The following is a 25,162-nucleotide window of genomic DNA, read 5'->3' on the forward strand; positions in this document are numbered from 1 at the left end:
AGCCACCAGCCGGGCAGTTCTCCTCCCCGGCTCCAGCTGCTCTGCTCCCGCGGCGCAGGGTCCGGAGGCATGGGGGCTGCCCGAAGCCAGTAGCGCTGCCTCGGGCAGCTTGGCTCTTAAACAGAGCCAAAGTCTGAGTCCGGGGAGGAGCAGAGCAGCCGCGGGAGAGGAAGTGCCCGGCTGGTATTTTTCCCGGATATGTTCGTCTTTTTGGCAATTCCCCCCGGACGGGGATTTGATTGCCGAAAAGCTGGACATGTCCGGGAAAAAACGGACGTATGGTAACCCTAGCTTACCTGCTATCAGGAAGTGTCCAGATTGCTGGTAGATACCACCCTATAGTAGATATTGGCTTCTTTTTTAGGGTGAGGTGACCAATGACAAGGCAGCTAGTGTTATTACTGCTTCCCTTCTATTTTGGAGGATCTTACCCCATTTGAGACTTCTTCTCAAGGTTTTTCATGGTTTTCCCATCTGTTAATTAGGGGAAATTACATGTACTTTTCTGGGATGTTATGAGGATTAATTATTTAATGGACCAAATTCACTCCATACAGGGAAGTGCAAATTGCTGTGCCTCCAGGAGGGATCATCCAAAGTACTGCCACTAACACTCCAAGGACATTCTCCTAGCCATTAATCAGCTCAGTCACTTCTGGTGCAGATGTGTTTCATCAGCACCCAAACCACATTCTCCATCATTCTTTTTAAGTCCATCTGCATGTGCTTCATCAACAGCAGTTAACTATCCTGAACATCAGTAGGTTTTACATCGTAAATGCCATGCTGCTTTTGGCTGCTCCAGAACTGGTCAAGAGTTATACAATATTCAGTCCTGTTCAGAAATTGTTACCTTTTCTTTTGCACCACCAACTTGTCCCCTTTCATGGGCTGTTTAAACCAGACCTTAGTTCACATAGGGCACTACTAAATGCACTGTTTTTAAAATACTAGGAGCTTGTTTTTATTCATTCCCCCCACACTGGTTCCATCCCACAAAGAATTTGTTGTTTCTGATGGATACATCATAAATCAGGGCTTGTCTTCACTACGGGGGTAAGTCGACCTAAGTTACGCTACTCCAGCTCCGTGAATAAGCTCCACTCCAGCTGAAGTCAACGTAGCTTAGGTTGACTTACCCCGGTGTCTTCACTGCGCTACTTCGACGGGAGATGCTCTCTGGGTCGACTTCCCTTGCTCTTCTTGGAGAGCTGGATGGCGCTGACCAGAGAGCGTTCTGCCGTTGATTGAGCAGGTCTTCACTAGATCCACTAAATCGATCCATGCTGCATCGATTGCAGCAGCGTTGAACTCCCCGTAGTGAAGACCAGCCCCAATCACAGTTTGCTTTATTACACTTTCAAAACCCTAACTACTTCAGTGAGCTTTTCTTTTTCCATCCTCATTTCACATGCTTGATGAATCTACTGATGGAGAATTTTATATTTGCAGACATATTATCAGAAATACTGGAAGCCATGTATGATTTCATGACCTGGTGATGCCTTTTACTCCATAGAAAAGAAAATGCCTTCATACAGCCATCAAAAAGAGGAGTTGTGTGGATCTGGGTTAGCCAAATTAATACCATAATGGCTTTGGCTCAAGAAGCATATAGTGCAAATAGGCAGCAGAACAGTTGTAGTACAGTTACCTTTTGTGTGGGTGGCACAGATTTCTGCCAATTAAGAGGCTCTGATAAGTCATTTCTTGTCTTGTGATTGTTGTTAATAAGAATGTATATGAACATGTTTGCATCTGAACTATGCACAGATTAGTGCCTGTATTTATTTTCTTTAAAATAAAATACTGCTTCATTGGGTTTTGGTTCCTAATAAGCTTTTTTCTCATTTTAGAGCATTCCAGGATTTCACTAATACAGAGCAGCCAAATGGCCTTTGAGGATAGATTTTTATTTATTTCTTTAATTTTGTATGCACAGACCAAAATTCTCAAACCTGGGGGAACCTAAAGTTAAGCTTCCAAATTCATATTCAGGCACCTGAATAAAAGTGCTCTGACCTTCTGAAAAGCAGGGCCCCACAGTCCCAATGAACCATGGTCTTTCTTTATAGGCCCCAATACAGCAAAGACTGATAGAACTACTCACAGTGTGTAAAATTAAAGAAGTGCATAAATCTTTGCAAAACTGGGGCCGTCATTAGCACAGGAGAAATCTGCGATAACAGTTGGCAATATGTTTTTTTTTTTTAAGTGGCTTCTACCGTTATTTTTCATGTTTAATAAATATTTCAAAGAGACCTGAGGACCTCTGGCAAAGAATGAGACATCTCTTGTATTCAGATGCATAGACATAGGTTTTCATATAATTAGTGGTAACAGACTTTAAATAAGGATGCTCTTTGCTTTTCTTAGGCCATGCCTATACTACAGGGACTGTAGTGGCATTGCTGTGGCTCTGTAGCTATGCTGACATAATCCCATAGCATGGATGCAGCCTATAGCTATGGAAAGAGCTTTTCCGTCTCCCTGATAAACGGTAGCTAGGTTGACAGAAGCATTTTTCTGTTGACCTTGCTTCCTCTACACCCGGAGTTAGGTTGGCATAGCTATGGCACTTGGGTGTGTGAATTTTTCACACCCCTGAGTAGTGTAGCTGTGTTGACCTAAATTTTAAATGCAGACCAGGCCTCAAATGCAGTAGCTGCAGCTCCCGTCTTCACTGTCCAAAGAACTGTTTAAAAATTCGGCCTAAACATGGGTCTAACGTAGTATACTGATACCACTGTGATAAGTAGAGTAAAAATACCTAGAGAGAGAGAAAACCTGGCTTCAGTAAAACTTTGCATATAATACAGTTTAGCCAGAGTGAGTGTCTGGGGGCCAATCTCTGTTAATCTTGTTTTAAAACCATGCCATTTTGGAGGAAGCCCCATTGCTTGACTCATTTAAAGACTGGACTGACACAAATGAATAGAAAAATCCAGTGAAAGAAATAATAAACTGGCAGAGGAGGGACTAGATGTCAGTGTCTTTTCCAACCCCTGTATTGCTAATCATGTGATTCACATCTGAATGAGTAGAAATATTAAGTAGGGTAATGCAGCTCTCTAACTGGAGCCTACTGTGGCATGTTGATGTACAGGGCCCTCCTCATCTTTGCCCCCCCCCACCCCACCCCACCCCCTATACAGATTGACCTTTGCATGGTTGGAATCCATTCTTTTCCCCATTGGTTTGCTGCTAAAATGTGAAAACCGAAATGTAAGTCAGAGTCTTTCTTACTCTTTCCAGTGTCATCCTGCATTACCACGTATAAGAAGACACCACCTCCTGTTCCACCAAGAACCACCACAAAACCTTTTATTTCTATCACGGCCCAGAGCAGCACAGAGTCTGCCCAAGATGCATACATGGATGGGCAGGGACAAAGGGGCGATATCATCAGTCAGTCTGGACTTAGTAACTCTACAGAAAGCTTGGACAGTATGAAGGCCCTAACTGCTGCTATTGAGGCTGCTAATGCACAGATCCATGGCCCTGCAAGTCAGCATGTAGGCAACAATAATGCAACTGTCACCACAACCACCACCATTGCCACCGTTGGTGGGGAAGACAGAAAGAAGGATCACTTCAAGAAAAACAGATGTTTATCCATTGGAATACAGGTGAAGTATAGGTTTTTGAGTAGCAGATAAGTGTCTGTTTTTGTTGGTGTGGGTTTCTGTATTACTTATGGAGTGGTCCATTTTTTTCTCTTTTGAATCCCTTTTTTGGTTAGTTACCCATTTCTATCAGGTGACTGTAGAGAGTTCAGTAGTATTTAATTATTCTCAGTGTTGCTGGTGATGTTTTCCTAATTAATTTTAAATATATCAAATGTAAGGATTTCTTGAGTCTTTTTGCTACTTATTATTCAGCTCTGTTAAATTGCACACATGAGCACAAACCTATGAATCATATCACAGCAGGGGTCAATGATATCATTGAAAGAGAATCTGTAAAACAATGATTTACACTACACTATCACCAGAAAAATATTTTCAGCCAGCTTGGCTGAATTGTCACTGTTTATTCATGCATTTGGAAACAACGGTTAGTCATTTGAATGAGGCAGCATTGTTCTACTTAGCTGTTATCTCAGCACAGGATAAGATCCCTCTGATTTGCCCTGTTTTAAAATAAATTAAACTTTGTTACCTCTAGTGAAATGTAACAAGAAAACTAATCCAACCACACTCAGTTGAAGCTTAGGGAAAAGAGAAATGTAAATAAGCTATATATTTCCATTTTAGATTTGATCTAACTTTTTTTGTTAATCTCTCTCACGTATTCCTTAAAATAGTGACTGTAGAAGTATGACATACTCATAATCACTATCTACTTTTTCATTCATGCTGTTAGAACAAGACAGTCTGGGTTGGAGTCAACTAAGACTCAACTCTGGTTTTTGCAGGGAAAATAAATCCCAAGCAAATAGGGCAGTGTCCTCAAACTGACCAACCCTCCTCCCCCTGGAAAAAGTGGTTAGTCTTTTCCTAAAGATGAAGTTTGCACATGAATGGTCTCACACAGATTTCCAGTATGTTGGTCTTATTAGGTTTATCTAATTACTATGGGCAAGGCTGAGATTTTAGGCTGCATGTGGTGTGGAATTGGGAGCAGCCCCTGGATCGAATTGTGACAGAAGACGTGTCTACACTACTGTCGCTACAGTGGCACACCTTCAGCATTGCTGCTATGCCACTGTAGCGCCATACTGGCTTCCTACAGTGACAGAAGAGGTTTTTCCGTTGATCATAGAATCATAGAACTGGAAGGGACCTCGAGCGGCCATCTAGTCCAGTCCCCTGTACTCAAGGCAGGACTAAGTATTATCTATACCATCCCTGACAGGTATTTGTTAAACCTGCTCTTAAAAATCTCCAGTGATGGAGATTCCACAACCTCCCTAGGCAATTTATTCCAGTGCTTAACCACTCTGACAGGAAGTTTTTTCTAATGTCCAGCCTAAACCGCCCTTGCTGCAATTTAAGCCCATTGCTTCTTGTCCTATCTTCGGAGGTTAAGAAGAACAGTTGGGTCTGCCATGGGCAGTACTTCCAGTAATGCCTTGTCTCTCAGGGTTCACATTGCTCGTGGCCATGCCATGGCTGCTGGTGGTAGCATGGAAGCATCAGTCACCCAGAGCCCTGCACACTCAGGCTTTACTTCACCAGATCTTTATATCATTCCCACTTCAGGTCCCCTGGATCATCGACGCTAGGCCAGGCTTATCTGGGTGTTCCCTGTGAAAACTCTCAACCTGTTCTGGGGTGTAGACCTTACTCTCAGGACTGTTCTTTGGGACCATAGCTGTCCCAGTCTATGAGGTACCACAGCCTGCCTAATTTCAATCTGGAATCCAATATGGCATGGACTTCACATTCCTCATGGTCTTGAACCGGAACTTGCAGGACGGTGGCTGCATCTGGTTGGGGAATGGGTTTACCATGTATGGCTTTTGGAGGGAAATATGAAAGACAGGGTGCAGGTTGAGAGACCTAGGTAAGTGGAGCCTGAAAGTAACAGGATTGATTTTCTGACAGATTTGATAAGGAATTGATGGTCTAGTTTGTGAGATGGCCTGTTTATGTAGAGATTTTTGACAGATAGCCAAACCTTTTGGCCTACCAGAAAGGTTGGTGCTTCCTGTCTTTGGTACTTTGTGTGCCATTTTAGGCCGCCTTAGCATCCTCAAGGTGGCCCTTTACCTCTTTCTGACGGTGGCGAATCTGCCGAACCAAGTCTGCCCCAGTCGAGTTCAGGGAGGCTGTCAGTAGCATGAGGTAGAATTGGAGAGGGAACCCATTGGAACAGTTTAGGGCAACTGTGCCTGTATGTCCCCTCAGGTGTTCAGCAAGAGTACCCACTCTTGGCTTTCAGATCCCCAGCTGTTTCCTCTCTTGGATGGAGACACGTGTCTCTCTTCTGACCCAGGTATATCCAGGCTGGATAGTTACCTTGTCTTCACTGTATAATTCCCTGCAAAGACAGTTTGCCCAAGGATACCTGTGTGCTTTCTCTTGAGAAACAAATACAGTGTGGTTGATACAGCTGTAAGTTACCCCACAGCTCTTTCTAGGCAAGCTTACTTTTTTCTTAAGGTACAAAGCATTACAGAGAAAACGTATAAAAAAAAATAAAAGGACCTAAACCCATTCTAATAAGTTTACCAGAGACCATTCCAACTCTCGCATGGTCTCTGGCAAGTGTTCTCTTTTAATACCCTACCCTAGGGAATTCCTTATGGTTAAAAGTTCATCATAGCTTCAGCTCAGAATAGGCACACTCATAACATGTTCAGTTTCCTTTTTTGTACAGTTCAGGAGTCTTTGAACTGGAGTTTCCAGAAGCAGTTAGTTTACAAAAGGTCTCTCTCCCCAAGCCATATCTTAGAAAAGTTTTGCTTCACAGGGAGAGAATTTGCATTCCCTTCCTCTCAAGGTATTTCCTAAGAAAATCCACTTCACCCATATTGTTCCAAAATGACCTTTGAACATCCAGAAATTGCATTAATCTTGTCTTTGTACTAAAGAAGTTCCATACAATCTTACAATAGTACATAAACATTTGCATTTGTAATACAATGAACTCCAAAGATATTAACCCTAGTTCAGTGAGGTTTAACTTCATTCAGTAAAGTTTAATTTAATTCTATAAAGTTCAGGATTTTACAGGATAATGTCAATCCATCACACCTGTAATTGCAAAAAAAGGGGCTCTGCCCAGTGGAGGCATGGTCGGTGTTGTATGCAAATTCAGCATAGAAGCAGGAGGTGGACCAGTCCTCTTGGTGATAGAGTTAACTAAACATCATACATTTTGCTCTAATACTTGATTCACCTTCTCTATCTGGCCAGCCGTCTGGGGGTGATACACAGAGGAGTGGACATTTAGTAACCAGAGGGCTTTACACCTTAAGCATGAGATGAACTGTGGTCCTTGATCTGATTTGATGCAATCAGGAAACCCATGGAGGTGAATGACATGCACTACTAGGAACTGAGCAGTCATCTTGGCTGAGGGCAAGTGGTCACAGGGGACGAAATGTGCCATCTTGGTCAATTGATCCCCGATCGTTTGTACTGCCATGTAGCTGTTGGATTCAGAGGGTTCTACGATGAAGTCCATGGTGACAGCAGCCCATGGCCTGGATGGGGTTTCTGGTGTCACAGGGGTGCCGAGCAGCTTAGTGTGTGGTATCTTAGTATGGGTACACAAGTCGCAACAGTGAATATAAACTCCAACGTCAGCCCACATCAGGGCCACCAAAAGAAGAAGGAGGCTGGACAGTGGGTTTTGAGGCACCCTAAATGGCCTGCTAGGGGGTTATTGTGATACAGTTACAGTACCTCCAACTGCAGAACTTATATGCAACCATCAACATAAATTATTCTGTCCTGCATGAAATGTTGCCTCTTGGTCCCGATTCTTGATCAGTCTGGGGGGGTCCATTCTAAAGCCTTCTGGGGAGAGGATGTACCCCAAAAACTCTGGAAGTTTGGTCAAAGGTATATTCTCTAATTCCGCATACAGGCCATGATGTCGTAGTCTCTCCAGGACAGACCTAAGGTGGCATTTGTGTTGCTCATGGTTTTCTGAAAAGTCAAGCATATCGTTGAGGTAGACTACTACCTACTGGTTCAGAATTTCTCTGAACACATTATTAACAAAGTGTTGAAAGATTGTAGGTGCATTAGTTAGTCTGAATGGCACTACCAAGTATTTAAAATACCATAACGGGTCCAGAAGATGGTCTCCCACTTGTACCCCATCTAGATAGGCATTAGGTCCTCTGTGGTGAATAATCCATACAAATTGCTCATGATCCAATAGTTTTGAGATTAGAGGCAGGGAATATTGGTTTTGGTTCAACACAAAGTAATCAACACATTGCGTAAATTCAGTCATAACGGTCTTTCACTCTGGGCTTTTGGTCAATGGGGCAGTTATAATCCCAGTACATAGGTAGTGTGTCTAGATTTCTTTTTTGAAAAATGTCAGCATAATATTGGTATTTATCAGGAATGTGGGAGGTTGAAGCTGGGGTGGTCCCCACTTGCCAGCTGCCGCAATCTGGGATTCGTTCAAGGGAGGGATTGATGCTGCCTGGGATGGGGTCCCAGATCCAACAATTCATCGCTGCCGATGCATAGGCAGATCTGTTGGCAATGCTCAGAGAAGAAGCTGAAGTAGATGGCACCAGTTAAGGAATCCCCTGAATTTTTGGCAGTTTCCATCAAGGCGTTTGAGTCGAAGCACCACAGGCCCCTGTTTGAGTGGTTGAGCCACCATTCATGCCTGGAATGTAACATTCTTCTCTTGCGAGAGGCCCACTAATTCACAGAGGGCTTGGTTTTCTGCCAAAAATTGCATCACCCAAGCCCGCAGAGCATGAACCTCAGTCTGGAGACATGGTGACCTGGATCTGGTGACCTGTGTGGTGTGCCAGGCAGTAGGAGGCCCATCCCTTCCATCTCACTACTGGGGCATCGTCCATGGGGGGGATCAGAGGCGGTCTGTGCAATCTATTACAAACTGGTTTATTGGCAGTCAGGCCTAGTGGTCGGAGCAGGAGTCAGGGACTGGTAAACAGACTCAGGGATTGGAACCAGACTCAGAGACCGAATTCAAACCCAAGTCAGAACCAGGAATTGGAACCAGATTACTTGGAGTGAAGGAAGGCAAGAGCAGAGCTGGATTCAAGGCAGGAGCAAGGCTGGGACAGGACTGGAACAAGGCGAGGAAACAGGGATCAAGAAGAAGGCATGGAAGCAGAAACAAGGCAGGGTCTGTCTCAGCAGCAGGTCAGGGATTGGCCTTGTTGCACACACAGCTTCCTGGGACCCCCTCCATGCTTAAATAGTGGCACCTGAACCAATCAGCATCACAGGGGGTGCTGCCATTCAGGTTTCCCATGGCTGGCACATCCTGTAGTGCCTCGTCTCCCAGGATTTACAGTGCAGTGATCTTGGCTGTGCTGTGGCTGCCAGGTGGTGGCATGGAAGCCACCTGGAGCCCTGCACACCCAGGCTCTAGCCCACCAGATCCTTATGCTCAGGGGTGTGGAGAGTAAGGACATGTCTACACTTACCGGATCAGCACTGCTGCAATCGATGCAGCGAGTGTCGATTTAATGGGTCTGGTGAAGACAGGCTAAACCAATGGGAGAGCACTCTGCCATCGATTTGTGTAGTCCACCTCCCCAAGAAGCGTAAGGGAAGGCGACGGGAGATGTTCTCCCATCGACACAGCACAGTGTAGCCACTGCGGTAAGTGGATCTAATTACGTCGACTTCAGTTACATTATTCACATAACTGAAGTTGTGTATGTTAGATCGATTTACCATTGTAGTGTAGACCAGCCCTAAATTTCTGCAGCCCTTGAAAGGATGCAGCTTATTGCTTCCCTTGTACTCTTAGTTCCTCCCTACCCACTTGCTTGCAGGAGGAAGTATCCAGATACCTGGGCCTGTGCTCAGCACTAGACCTGAAACCAAGATCCAGATAGGCTGAGCAAACTGGGGAGCCCTTAATCCTTCTTACTCCCCTAATCAGTCATATAAGGCAATGGCACAGTCTAGCCCTGTGTCCCTCATTTCAGTGAACAACTTTACTGCTGACAAAGACCATCCTACAGGAGAAAAAATTACAAAGCTAGAAGTAAAATTATTGGAATAATAACAAAAAAATCTATGTGGATTACATTGGAGGAAACCTGAATTAACAATGGTATTGTAACCCTTAATCTTAAAAGGACGTCTAGGGGTCTCCCAATCCAGTCTTAAAATCACTGTTGCTGTAAGTAAAATACATTTGAATTTAATACTGTATTGCAGTAGCCATTAAGAGGGAGATTTTCAAAGGCACAACTGGCAGTTGTTTGTGCCTTTGAAATTTTCCCCTAAAATATTGACCTATACTGATTGCAAGTAATTATATTCCTTATACACAGTGTGACAGGCATATTGAAAATACAGTGGGAATGTTAGTTACTTATAAACCATAACAGTGTCCAGTGAACTTGTCTGTCTCAAGCAACAGTGTTGAGATGCTCCCTTAAATGTTTTGAGAGATATTGCACCTTGAACCTTTCACTGATCCGGGTCTACTACTCACCCAAATCTCAAGTAATAGTAACTTTAGAGGGAAAGTCAACTGTTGTCAGAAAGAAGGAAACATTTTTGTGGCAGGTTGCTTTAATTTTGTTGCTGTTGTTAACCAGACCTTTAAAGCAGAACTATGAAATGTCAGCAGTCCTGGTGTAGACAGTAGAATTTCTATTACATATATTTGTGCACATTGAGCAGTCCCTACATCATGAGTAATCCCACTGATTACAGTGGCACTAATTCCAGAGGAATTTACTAATTATTATGCCACTTCTCAACATGAGAAGACACATAGAGTAAGATGTTCACTGCCCAATCCCATAAGAGTTTACAATCCTGCTGGGTCAATGCATAATCTCCTGTGATTGAATTTTAATTTCAATTTACTTTGTAAAGTAAGCCTAGCTAAACTAGGAGAGTCATATGAAGTCACTGAATATGTGTTATGATGAATATCTGTATGCATGAATATGGAGAGCAATAAAATAACACCATCAATAAAGAGCAGTTGATAGTTCTTTGGGTGCTCTGAATATTCCTATTTCTGGGTAATGCACTGACTGGTGCAGAGTCATTTAAAGAACTTGGGTTACAAGTAAGTAACCTTAATTTTCTTTTAAATCTTGTATCTATAATAGTCAGTTCCAGAACCCTAACATTTAAATAAAACAAATTCCTTTAAAAAAGTAATTTTAACATCACTTCACATTCACGTTAATTAAAGTGTGTTGTAGAATAATCAGCATCTGTAATACACTGGATAAACTTCATCTGCATTTTGAGAGTCCATCATTGACTTAAAAAAATATATAAATTAGCACAAAATACTATTATTTGAATAACATTATAAATGTGCATAGCATTTGGCACACAAACTATCTGAGTAGATGAATGTAGTTATGGTATCAGTCATGTGTGTATGTCCTTGGTAATTAAGACAATAATAAGTAAAGTGATTCAGCTGCCTTAATATCTTTCTTAAAAATACATTCTATTGATATCTGGTTATTTCTTCAGGTTGATGACGCTGAAGAATCCATCAAACCAGGTGAAAATAAAGCAACCAGTAAGTTCCAATCCATAGGAGTTCAAGTAGAGGAGGAGAAGTGGTGAGTAAACATTCATTTGATTTTCTGAATGCACATGTACAATATTCTCTTTCATGCCTTAATAAAAATATCTCAAAGCAAAATCAGACCAGTGAGACCAAATATCCAAGAGCCTGGCATGCAAACAGCATCCTTTTGAGTTTTTATGACATTTAGTATTTTAAAAAGTAAATATGAACAAAGGTACCTGAAAGTAAAGCATGTATATGTTTCCACAATTCATTATGTTCCTGTTTTACAATTACATTAAAAGTGATGCATGTTCATTTGGAATGTCATAATTTAAAAGGTATAAAAACATTTTGAAAATCTTTTCTAAAAAAATAAACAAAACATTCTCACTTAAAAATAATATGAATCTTGCCATAGGAGATAATTTCTGTTGATATTGTCTCTCTCAGTAAAACACTGTAGTCTGAAATCATAGGTGAATGGCAGCTGAGCACAGATGTGTGGTCTAATGGTCTGAACACAAGACTGGGAATCTGGCTGGCCTGAGTTTTACTGTTGGATTTGAGATTGATCTCTGGGGGGATTTTGACAAGTCAATTAATTTGTCTGCCTCTGTTTCCCTACCGGTAAAAGATGGATAGTAATATTTTCTTGCCTATGCTGTGAGGATTAATTATAAAGTAATATTTGTAAACCACTTCAAAAATAATACTGCAAAAATAATACTGTGTTATTGCTCTGTTGACCAATACAGTGACAATATGTATTGCTAGTATTGAAGCTAGTAGTCTAGAATTAAATGCACCATCTTTACATTAGTGGGTACATGAGTACAAGCCAAAAGCTGGCTTCTTGTACATTTCATCCCCCTACTTGTTCACAAGAGGACAACAGATAGGTAATATGCAGTGTTGTTGTAGCCATGTCAATCCCCGGATATTAGAGAGATAAGGTGGTGAAAGAGACAGAAGTTGGTCCAATAAAAGATATTATCTCATCCGCCTTGTCTCTCTAACAAATAGGTTAAGCAGGGGATGGAGCTGAAGTGCATGAGTGCCTGCAATCATGATAAAATTCACCTCCTGGATTGGCTGTTGTTGGGTTGCTGTGCTGGAAAGTTGAGTACGATTCAGCATTGTGTCTTATATTTCTCAGGTGCTGATTTTTCAGGAACGGTGGGAGAGTTAAATGAAAAACATTATATACTTTAGAGAGCCATAAAATTTTGACAGGTTTCAGAGTGGTAGCCATGTTAGTCTGTATCAGCAAAAAGAACGAGGAGTACCCCGTGGCACCTTAGAGACTAACAAATAAATAAATGCCCAAATAAATTTCTTAGTCTCTAAGGTGCCACAAGTATTCCTCATAAAATTTTGAGTAATTATCCGTCAGTGAGATTTTTTTTTAACCCATTGTTTTGCGACACCTAAAGTAAAACGTCAGTTTATAAAATGTGAATCTCTTCTAGGATTGTTTATTAAATTAGTGCTTGAGATAAAAATAAAGAAGCCCACCCCTGGCATTTATGCTTTTTTCCTGCCTGGAGCGCACTTCAGGGGACCATTCTCTGTCTAGAAATTGCCAAAGGGACTTTTACTTTCTACATTTCATCTATAGGGCAAATCTTGATCCCTGCACAAACCTGACTCAATGGGTTTTATATGAGGGTTGGGTGAGGGGCAGAATTTTCTCCTTCCTCTCAGGACATGGAGCACCAGCGGAGGAGCTCTACTGCCACAGCTGCAGAGGTGGACACACAGTCCCTCTGATCCCCCTTCACGGGGGAGTTTTGGCTGGCATAATTGTGGTTCGATGGGCCACACTGCCCAAAAGCCACTGTGCAGTAACATAGAGCCACTGTGAAGCACTGCTTCATTCCAGGCAGTGGGAGAAGAGTCCCCTGTAGACTCTCCCCTCTCCCCCTAGCAAATATGAACCACTTCCAACTGGGGCCTGGCACCTTCCTACAGACTGCAGGATTTGGCCCATTGACAGTAGTAGAGAGTGGGTCAGAAAAGTATTTAGCACTAATTTTCTATATTTGACTGTTGCGCATTTGCTAAGCTGATAACCAAATCACCTATTGTTTACACTATTGTTAAATAGACCAGACTGTCATTATCTTCTACCTGAGCATTTCTGTTGTGGTTCTAAAAGGTTAAGAGAAGAACAGGAGTACTTGTGGCACCTTAGAGACTAACAAATTTATTAGAGCATAAGCTTTCGTGGACTACAGCCCACTTCTTCGGATGCATATAGAATGGAACATATAATGAGGAGATATATATATATCTGTGGGCTGTAGTCCACGAAAGCTTATGCTCTAATAAATTTGTTAGTCTCTAAGGTGCCACAAGTACTCCTGTTCTTCTTTTTGCGGATACAGACTAACACTCTAAAGGTTAAGGGGACTTCAGAGGGGAAATGTGAACTGTAGTGACCTTGTTATGTTGTTGCTAAGCAAGGTCCTCATTAACTGTTAAAACATCTCTTTCTGGAAGACATTCCTTTACATACGCATCCTGAGCCTCCACCCCCCACCGCTTTCCTAGTGTTAAGTAAATTAGCGCATTTAAATAGGTGATGATAGCCACTTAACTCCTCCCCAAGGACAAAAGAAATAAGTGTCCAAAATAAGCCAACCACTGATGGTAAATACCTTACTTAAGCAGTATTCTTTCTGTTACTGTTTTTATTGTTCTAGAGAGCAAAATCAAGAGATAGGATTTGCCTGTCAAGGTCTATACTGAGATAGCATTATTTCTGCATTACCTAAGGACAGCTGTGTTTTGGGATTCCTTGCTGATAAAGTTGAGACTGCTGCTGTTTTGAGCAGAATGGCAAATAGTAATCCATCATGTACTTCCAGAAATGAACTGACTGATAAAAGACAGCAACCTAATAGTCAGAAAATGAGTGCACTCAAGACACAAAGAGCTTATCACCACAATTTGGATTCCTATGCATTTTGTTAACACAGCGGGAGGACTTTTAATGAATATCTCTTAAAGGAATAGACTTGTAAATGGAGTGCATTCTTCCTGGCCCCAAACCAGGACAACATCTGCAGAAACACAGAGAACCCATTTCAGATGGATACATGACAAAGAAATAAACCTGTTAAAGAAATCATCTTCCAGGACACTGAAAGATAAAATACACTAGAAGACTGACTCTAAAAGGATAAATATATTAATTGAATAATTTTCTTTGTGCACCAGCCAAATCAACGTATGTCATGAAGCAACAAAATTGGCCTCCCTCTACATCAAGAGCCCTCCCCTATGGCATTCTACAAGGTCCATAATTTCTCAGCCCTATTTTTCATTCTATCTACTTTGTCCCCCTTGGTCATCTTACTGCTATCCTCTAATCTTCACCACCATTCTGATGCTGATGAATCTCATCTCTCCATGTCTTTTTATTTCCTTAATGACGACTCCTCCTTCTTCACCTTCTGTGTCTGGACCAAATAAACAGGAGGATTTGTCTCAGTTTCTCCAGCTAAAAGTCTCAAAAAACAGAAGTGCTTCTTTTATGCAAGGGGAGCATCCTCAACACACAGCTCTATCTCTTCCATCTTCCTCCTCTTGTAGTGTCTGCACTACAGTGTCACAGCTGCAGCACCATAGTGTAGATGCTTCCTACATCAGTTGAAGGTTTTTTTCTGTAATAAATCCATTTCTCCAAGAAACAATCTTCCATTGACCTAGCTGCATCTACACCAGGAGTTAGGTTGACCTAACTATTCGATTGACCTAATTACTCATGGCATGAAATTTTTCACAGCCATGAGTGACGTAGGTTGTTCTAATTTTTAAGCGTAGAACAGGCCTCAGACTACCATTCGTCTCCACTATACGTGACCTTGAATGCATCTTTTACTCGTATCTCTCTTCCTACACTACCTGTGTTTATAAATTTGCCCATCATTATCTCTGCTACGTTGTCCATATACAAAAATGCCTTGGGTCCAAATCTGTTATGTTTTTTATCCAACCCTGTGTCCTCTTTCCCCTTTATTATAATAATTCTTTCATACTGGCTCCCAAGCCCCAGCTCTGCAATGTTGTTCAATTATAGATGCCTTGTCCACCTTTTCATGTGTCCAAAGATCATGTGTAACCTTATGAACTGGCTGCAGTTACTCACCCACCCCTCATCCTTTCCCCCACCATCATTGCTAACTACATCACCCCAGTCCTCGGATGACTCTACTGGCTTCCCACTCATTTAAGGGGAAATTTCGAAACTGCTGTCTTCATTTTTATAGGCTGGATCAGGGTCATGGACACTTATTTTGTGGTCCTACATTTTCTCTACTCCTCTCCTGATCTTTCCTTTCACCTGTGACTCAATCTTCACCTGAAGGGACCACCTCTAGGGCCTTGTGTACACCAGAGACTTGAATTGTTTGTGCTTCAACTACTTGTATCAAACCAATTGAAGCACAAGCTATTCAGTGCACCCACACAAGCCATTCTGAATAGGTTTAAGGGTTGTCCCACATCCTCACTAGTACTGTTCTAGACTGATTCAACTGCAGTGCCCTTGCTGGGTGCCTGTCCCACTGCTCGATGGTGATTCCCTGTCTCTGCTACCCTCACACTGTCCCCTCCAGCCCGATCTAGGCCTCCATGGTATTCCCCCAATCTCCCCCATCTTTGTCTCTATGGTATGCCCTTGTCATACCTTGCATTCACATTCTAAGTTAATACTATAATTGGTTCGCTGGATGTAAGCCTGTCATAAATGGTTTATTAGAAAGAGACATGCAGCCATAGTTCATAGACCAAGAATACTGTCCTGGGGCAAAACAGGGGTGTTAAACGCCCACATAAGTGCCTCCCCACCTTTCCAGGCCAGGGAAAGCTGTCCTCTTCTTCTGGATACACTTCTGCTCTGTCTAGTACATTAGATTTTATCTACTATGTACACTGAGACTCTGTCACGTTAAGGAATAGTATCTCCGTTTTGGTTTTGGGGGTTTTAACCGGCTAAAATAGAACAATAACATATTCTAAAGAGGCTAAATTACAGAGCAAAATGTTTCCAGCAAAATGTGAAAAATCGACCAAGACGTCTACAATCACTGTAAATGCTATGAGAAAAAAAGAAAGCGAGCCCTCTTTTTACTCTGGCTTTTGTGAGTTTGTGGAGCACAATCCTTCCTATGCTGTCTTTTTCACTTTAGGCTTTAATTTAGCTTAGATGCTCTTGCATTAACATTAAAACAAACTTCCATGGGTTCCTGCTTGTGTTGCTTTAACATAAAAATAACGCAAATTATTGGGATTTCATTGTTTTATGTTTGTAGTCTGTTGTTTCTCTGTTGCAAGTCAAACTTCTCAAATCTTAGCTCTTTAGGTGAGGCATCTCCAATCTATACTTGAGCTATGGTGCTAAGATTCATATTGACTTGGTTCTGATTTGAAGTATTGTCTGTCCCCACTTATTCTGTCAGTGGAAAAAGTTTCATTGAACAATTCTAAAAGATCATAATAACATAGAACAGCAATAGAGGAGTAGACGAAAGATAGTTACAAACAAAAGATTCCATAACTTGAGAGACCCGTTAGTCTATTACCTATGTTTGACATGAATCTTGAAGATATATGGTTCAGGATCCTGCCATTACAATACACGCATATCAATTATATTGAATCTGCTAGCCTTTCCCACAACTTGCTTTTTTTAGTTAGCATCACCATAACCTTGGCAGGCAAGCACAATACAAGAAACAACAGAACCAATAGGTACATAATGAAGCCAGTTGAAATTATTAGAAGCGCCTTTGTGAGTTGACATCTGTAAGATGCTTTGGAACCTCTTGCAGTAGAAATGTAAACATGTTTCTCAAAAGAAACACAAAGAAGCAGCAGAGAGATGAATGCTAACGAGCGACCCTGCTGTTGCTGTTCAGAACAGACACTGTATTGTGCCCCATACTGGTTTATCCAGTCTGCAGTTTCATGGTTTTCTGCACCTTAGGCCAGATATTTGCTGTTGTTCTCCAAAGTTGTAATTATTACACCTTATGCCTGCAGGGCACAAACGAGCATGAAAGCACTGAATCTAAAAGCAGGGGAAGAGGCAAGTCCATGAGTTCATGTTTTTAGATCCTTATTCTAACAGTCAGCAATTTACAAAAGCATTTTTTTCCAGACAGACTTAACTACTTGTGAATGCTCTGTATGCGTAAAGACATTGTAAACTTTGCACATTAGCTGTAGAAACTCTCCTGCATTATTGTTGTTGTTAGATTATTATTATTTATTTATTTGTATTGCTGTAGTGCAGTCATGTATGCAGCATGGAATTTTAATTAAATAAGCAGAGAGGTTTTGGATACAGATAGTCATTTGTAAGAATAGAACATCTTTGAAATGGCTGGAGGACAGAAGTTACTTTCAGGAATAAACAAACATTAGCGGAGGCAGTTTGTATAGGTGTATGTTCTGAGCACAAAGGCAGTGCCTTCCATCTACAGGCTTTTTCATTTCAATTCATTTGTATTTCTGTGGCCAGGTCTACGCTAAAAAGTTAGGTCAACCCAGCTACATTGCTCGGGGTGTCAAAAATCCACACCCTTGAGCAACATAGTTAAGCTCACCTAACCTCTGGTGTAGACAGCGCTAGGTCGGATGACAGAAGCGCTAGTGACGGACCGATTCTTCCGTCGACCTAGTTACTGCCTCTCAGGAAGGTGGCTTAACTATGGCAAAGGGGGAGAACCCCTCCCATTGCTGTAGTGAGTGTCTATGCTGAAGTGGCACAGCTGCAGCTGTACAGCTGTGGCAGTTTAAGCGTAGACATAGCCTTTGAGTTATTTAATTCTAAGCTGATGCTGTATTGTGTTGACAAGTCATTTTTCTTTTGAAGGCAGATACCTTTACTCAGTCCAGTGCCAAGAATAGTCGGTTAGGCAAGCACGTTGCGTTGTTTTATTAGATAAAAACAAAGGCAAGCAAAACTAGGCCATTCTCTTTTATATGTTGAGCAGAGTCTGTGTTTGGTGGCACCAGCTCATATTGAAAACAGGAAGGATGTACTCCTGAAAGTTTTAAAATGTGATGCCTCTGGCAATACATCGTCCTGGTAAGCAGAGCTTGATGTTTTCACATGTGGGATTTGTTGTGTATTGAAAGCCAGACTGTTAACTGCAGTTCAAATAGTCATTCAGTTCGCACAGATGCTAAGACAGAAGCATATTAGCATTTAACTCAAGCTTGGCCTACACTACCAACTTATGTCAGTATAACTACGTCGCTTAAGGGTGTGGAAAATCCACACCCCCGATCAACATAGATATACCAACCTTTCCCCTGGTGTAGACAGGGCTATGTCAATGGGAGGGCTTCTCCTGTTGACATACCTATAGCATCTCGAGGAGGGGGAGTACCTACGCTGATGGGAGAAGCTCTCCTGTTGGCATAGGAGCATCTTCACTAAGCTCTATAGTGGCACTGGTGCAGCGCTGTAAGTGTAGACAAGCCCTAAGACATGCAAACTGTGGTGAAATCACAAGAGACCTCCTGAGGGGCCTGGAGAAGATGTGCTGTCCATATTAAAGGAATTGCTTTCCCCCATGATTGCTGTCCCATTATATTAATTATCATTAGAAGAGGAATGCTTTTTTATTTTTATTTTCCTGCTATCTGTGGCTCCTGACTGAACAACTAAAAGGGAACTCTTTTTGCGTGCGTGCGTGTGTGTGTGTGTGTTGGTGGCCACTCCAGGAAGAGGGGAGTAATAAGAAATATAAAGTGAGAAAATGGGAAGAAAGAGTTTTGCTTATTAAAGAATAAATAAATACCTAAAACTGAAGAGATCTGTCTACGTCATATTTTGTAGTTTGTCGGTGCAAATGGAGCCTATCGTGTAAAACTTTAATTGGATAACTGACTTTTGCATCACCTAACAACCTTTTTCAAAGCAAGTGCATAAAAGCAGCTGTTTTGTTAGAAACATTATGTTGTATGATGTAAAAAAAAGTCGCTATAATTATAATAAACTTGACAGATGCGGATATGACATATCTGTTTTACTGAGAAGACAACTGGTATCATTAACAATTTCCTGCATAATCCCTGAGTCTGTTTTAGTATTAAGGAACCCCTCCCAACTCCCATTTTGTTGTGTTGTGCCTCTCTCAAAGCTTCATATCAATAGCCATTATTCTTCTACTCCAGTAGGATTAAAGAGGATTCTCTTTGAAGTCTGTCAGTGAGGCTCCCTGCCTGGATTGTCACTATTAAATGATGCAAGATTCTCCCCTACATCCTCCCATCCATCACTCCACCAGGGATTAAATACACTTGACCAGATTTTGCTCTCAGTTACATATGGTAAATCTGGACTCACTCTTCAGTGGAGTAATAAGAAGAGAATGTAAATGAGAACAAATGAAAATGAGGTCTGAATCCAGCCTAGTGCCTCTCCAGCAGTCCCACCCTGTAGAAGGCTAGGCCTGAAAATAGAGCCGTGGTCTTCGAAGGGTAGGGTTCAAACTGGACTAGCTGACAGTAGCTTGGAAAGCAGATAATTTCTTTGAAAGGGAGTGAGGAGCAGGAGGCAATTGCCGTCTTGTACTCCAGAATCGATGTTTACATTAAACAAAATTAAGGACTGGATTCACCAGTACACTATTGCTGCTTTGCACTTCTCCCACAATAGAGCAGCTGTACACCTGGCTTAGCTCTGGCTAATAAAGGGGGTGGGGCTCTATGGCTACTTTGCCTCACTGGAGCTGTGCAAAAGGATTTATGGCTGCAGAGATTACTGTCAGACTGTGAACCAAGTGTAAACTAATGCAGATTCAGACAGACACAATTGGACACAGCCTGAATTAGCAGTGTGGAGAGCTATGAACTGTACTCATTGCAGGTGGATGTTCACTCTGAAGCCTAATTATGTTAATTTAAATGTTATCCTTTTTACTTATTTCATCAATCTACCTCTCTCTGTTCTCCTCCCTAAAGAGGTAAGCTAGGCAGCTGCCCAGTTACTTTCTTCCTCTGTGCTCCCACACAGGTCTCCAGACCTCACCTACTCACAACATTCACTTGACCCCTATTTTTCCCTCTGTTTCTCTTCACAATCTACAACCGCTCATATTCACCATCTCTGCCATGCCACATTCTCCTGCAACACACTCAGTTTCCTCCTGCAACCCTTCAGTCTGCCTCCTGCCCCTTATGCGCCTCTTTGTTCCCTTCAGTTTGCCTCTTCCCCTCACACTCTCCTGTGCCCTCTCTGTCTGCCTCCTGCCCCTCAGGCTCTCCTGCTGCATCCCCTTTCAAGGTATGTCTACACTGCATGCTTCTTTTGGGAGTGCAGAGTGTACATATGCGCAGGCCCCCCATGAATGGGTATAAATAGCAATGTACCCGGTGAGGCACGGCTTAGGCAAGTAAAGACGTGCCTGAGAAGGCTGTGGGTATGTAATCGAGTACATACCCTACACAGCTCTCTGCTTGCCCAAGCTGTGCCTCCCTCTCTACACTGTTATTTTCACCTATGTAGCGTCCCACTGCCTCCCTCCTGCTGGAGTCTTTCCCTGCCACAGGAAAATACTCTGGCAGAGGCGCAGCAGGGGAAGAGTCACCAGCTTTTTCTGGTGCCCTTCCCTGCAGGAGTGAAAGGCTGTAGTGGGGGGTTTCCCCACGTCCTTCCCCGGCCAGACCCTTTTCCTCCCTGCAGTGAAAGGCTCCTGTGGCAGAGAGCTGCTGAAGCCTTTCCCTGCTACCTCTAGGCTGCTAGAGTCTTTCACTGACATGTGTAGCTACACACCACACTGTGAACACAGCCTGCTTTTCTCTGCCGTGTGTAGCTACGTGTGCCATACGTCATCAATACTCGTATGTAGTATAGACTTAGCCTCAGTCTGCCTACTGCCCTGGCCTTTCTCTGACTCCCCATACTTTCCTGTACTATTTCCGCAACTCACTCCCCATTCCTCCTCCCCCAACAGTCCCACTCCTTGTATCTCCATATTCTCCCATCTCCTGTCTGGCCCTTACGTGCTGACTAAACAGCTGTTTCTTCCCTCAGAAGAGCCAGGCTTTAACCATATTATAAATTATAGGAGACGAAGGCCATTTTTGCTGAGGGAAATTTCACTGTCCTCTACAAATCTTAGGACATGGTGACCATCTTGCTGCAGGTAGCCTGTGGCTTTAGTCCTGCTGACAGTAATGGGAGATGGCGGCCATTACGGATATGGGCAGAAGATTGTGATATTGAGGGAGGAAATTAGAAAATCCCAGAAACCCTTTAAAAAACAATATTGTGAGACTTGCAATACAATTATGAGAGTTTGCAATAATGTCTTTTTGTGAAAAAGTAAATTAACCTATTCATAACTGAGGTAAATTAGAAATTAACATATAGAATATTTATGCTGAAAATACTTTTCCTTACCCACACTGTCATAAAAATGCTTTCTGTAATTAATTTGGTGGTCATAGCTTATTGGCAATCTCAGCAGAGAGGCAAGGACTGAATGTACATGGACACTGAACTATCCTGGCATCTACGGGTGATAATATTGACCGGGGAAGCATGGTTTCTCACTTCTCTGACTGTGCCTGCTTAGTGCATAGAGAACTTCAGGCCAAGATTTTCAAAAGCGACTAATACTTTTGGCTGCCTCTGTTTTTGGATGCCCACCTTGAGACATCTTAAAGGAAGTCTTATTCAAAGAATGGAAGTTCAACACTTTCTGAAAATCAGGCTCCTTTAAAGTGTCTAGTCTAATTGGACACCCAAAGTCAATAGTTAGCTTTGAAAATCTTGGCCTAATCTCCAGGCCTGTCAATCCAAAAACCATCACAAATGCTAACTTCAAATCATAATTTGGGGGGGGGGAGGAGGAAATGTTTGTTTTAAGAAAAAAATCTATGCTGATAAATATTATGAACAAGATAAATCGGTCTTTCTATTTAAAATCTATAGCAGGGACAGCCATTCCCTCAGTCTTTGCAAGGAGAGACAGAATCTTAGAATATCATCTTTTACTGTATTTCCAGTTTATCATTGGAATGTTTGTCTAGGAAAATCTCTTTAACACTAAGCGTTTTGTTTTTATGTTCTTTGAAGCTTCCGCAGGTTTACTCGATCTAATAGTGTAACAGCAGCTGTGCAAGCAGACCTGGACTTCCATGAGAATTTTGAAATATCATTGGACCCTCAGGAGGACAATACATGCACTGGGCAAATATCAAGACAATATTCCCGAGATGCAAGCACCTCCACTGTTAGCATACAGGGGTCAGGAAACCATTATCATGCATGTGCAGTAGATGACGACTTTGATACAGATTTTGATCCTTCAATTTTACCCCCTCCGGATCCCTGGATTGATTCTATAACTGAAGATCCTCTGGAGGCTGTTCAAAGGTCAGTTTGTCACAGAGACGGGCACTGGTTTCTGAAGCTTCTTCAGGCAGAAAGAGATCGTATGGAGGGCTGGTGCCAACAGATGGAGAGAGAAGAACAGGAAAACAACTTACCTGAGGACAGTAAGTAACTGAATACAATAATATCACTGTTAGAAATAGTCATTTCCGACCTGATCCAAAGCCTGTTGAAGTCAGCAGGATTCTTTCCATTGACTCCTATAAGGTTTGATAAGGCCATTTGCCATTTATCTGTACAATAATCAGATGATAGGCCTGGTTATCATAAGTGCCCAGTACCTGTAACTCCATTTGAAGTTGAGAGCTGCAGATGCTCATCAGCTCTGAAAGTCAGGCCATAATAGTTTCCGTGGATACCATGTTCCTAAGAGGTTGTGGATGGAAATTAAGCTGTCTTGTGTACATTTGTATAGATGACATACATGGGCCTTATTTAGATATACTGTACATCCACAGTGTATGGATTGGCATATGAAATAATTTTTCGGGGTTACACTATATGTCATGCTTGTCAAGAGTCACAGCTTCCTGGATAAATGCTCCTCATATGATAAACTTTATCTTAAATGGGAGTGGCACAGCTAATTTCCGGCCACTGAGCTGGTCCTCTAGATATTGCAGGCTCCCCATATTCTGTGACCCTCACACACTAGGGGTGTGTGTGTGTGTGTGTGTGTGTGTGTATATATATATATATATTTATTTATATAAATAAATAGGTTGCAGTATGAGTGTGCCAAATCTATGTGTTATGTGCCTTGTACTCACAATGTTGTGTAACATTTGCATTTATAAATAGAATGTGGCCTCTAATTTTGCACATGCAAATGTTACACAACATTGTGAGTACAAGGCACATAACACATAGATTTGGCACACTCATACTGCAACCTATTTATTTTTCACTAGCCTCATTATCAGAAATGGCTGAACTATTGTTACTGAAACTATTTAACCTAATGTAGAAACCAACCATNCAAACACACCTCAAATTTGGGAAGTTTGGATCTGCTGTTGGAAGTTGTGGTTTGGGCAACAGTTTTTTGGATAGGTGGAATGGGTAGTTATATCCTATAGTTAAGGTTTTGGTAACACTTTGTTATAACCCATTTTCAGTTGTTTACTATCTTGCCAAATTATAACCATTTGGTCTGAAATTCTCCATGGTTGGTTTCTACATTAGGTTAAATAGTTTCAGTAACAATAGTTCAGCCATTTCTGATAATGAGGCTAGTGAAAAATAAATAGGTTGCAGTATGAGTGTGCCAAATCTATGTGTTATGTGCCTTGTACTCACAATGTTGTGTAACATTTGCATTTATAAATAGAATGTGGCCTCTAATTTTGCACATGCAAATGTTACACAACATTGTGAGTACAAGGCACATAACACATAGATTTGGCACACTCATACTGCAACCTATTTATTTTTCACTAGCCTCATTATCAGAAATGGCTGAACTATTGTTACTGAAACTATTTAACCTAATGTAGAAACCAACCATGGAGAATTTCAGACCAAATGGTTATAATTTGGCAAGATAGTAAACAACTGAAAATGGGTTATAACAAAGTGTTACCAAAACCTTAACTATAGGATATAACTACCCATTCCACCTATCCAAAAAACTGTTGCCCAAACCACAACTTCCAACAGCAGATCCAAACTTCCCAAATTTGAGGTGTGTTTGGATTCAGGGTTTTGGTTGGGTTTCATCTTTAATGTATATTATTAGTGTTATTTGCACAGGACACATGCCAGAATGGAACAATTACCCCCTGTAGGTATGCAGATGATACAACCCATGAACTGGGCTGTGGGGGTTATAGTGAAAAGTGTGTGCACACATACATATATGGGAAAAATAAATATCAGTCCAATCACAAAATATACTTGCCTGCTTGTTATCATAATGACTGATGATAATGGAAAAATCTAATGATATTTTACTTGCCCATCAAAACAATTACTCATCTAGGGCAAGTGGGGAAATTGAATTTAATAAGGCTAATTTATACACAGCTTTTAGTGAGAACTTTGTTGATGTATTTCATTGTCTTTTTAGTTATAACGTTTTTAAATTTTTAGCAATCCGTGGAAAAATTCTAATTTGGAGTGAGTAAGGTAGGAGTTATGTAGGCTCTACTATTGCCTCCATGTACAGTATAAATTACATTTTACATATCCTGCAGATTATTTATCTGCCTCTTTATTAACTGGCGCTTCCTTGTTTTGGTGGAGGTTACAGGGGGGAAAAGGGGCAACCTTGTTTAACAACCATTAGTGAGTTACTGGCTTCTTTGTGATGTCATCTGCGATTCTTGAATGTGACAGCTGCTTCCTGTGGACATTGTGTTTGACATTCCACTGAAGGACAGTTTCCTATTCTACCTGAAGCCAAATAAAAGCATATGGTCAGGGCCATAGTAGCCAGCTCACTCATGCTGAGAACAAAAGCTTGTTGTTGGAAACTCAGAAGCAAATTGTGTCTTTTTCATATACACACACACACATAAACTCTGCAGAGAAGGAGGGAATTTGTAATTGATAAAATGTAAGTAGAGC

The 25,162-nt window shown here is 41.7% G+C and overlaps 1 protein-coding gene across 1 annotated transcript in view; it reads left to right on the forward strand.

The window, feature by feature from the left end:
- Positions 1–25,162, forward strand: part of DLGAP1 (DLG associated protein 1) — a 632,647-nt gene that overhangs the window by 589,537 nt on the left and 17,948 nt on the right. Inside the window, exons 8-10 of the mRNA XM_034762696.1 lie at positions 3,256–3,629; positions 11,133–11,224; positions 22,277–22,698. Coding sequence (XP_034618587.1) covers positions 3,256–3,629; positions 11,133–11,224; positions 22,277–22,698 — 888 coding nt within the window. The remainder of the gene's footprint in view (positions 1–3,255; positions 3,630–11,132; positions 11,225–22,276; positions 22,699–25,162) is intronic.

The sequence above is a fragment of the Trachemys scripta genome, chromosome 2, assembly GCF_013100865.1.
Source record: "Trachemys scripta elegans isolate TJP31775 chromosome 2, CAS_Tse_1.0, whole genome shotgun sequence".
NCBI lineage: Eukaryota > Metazoa > Chordata > Testudines > Emydidae > Trachemys > Trachemys scripta.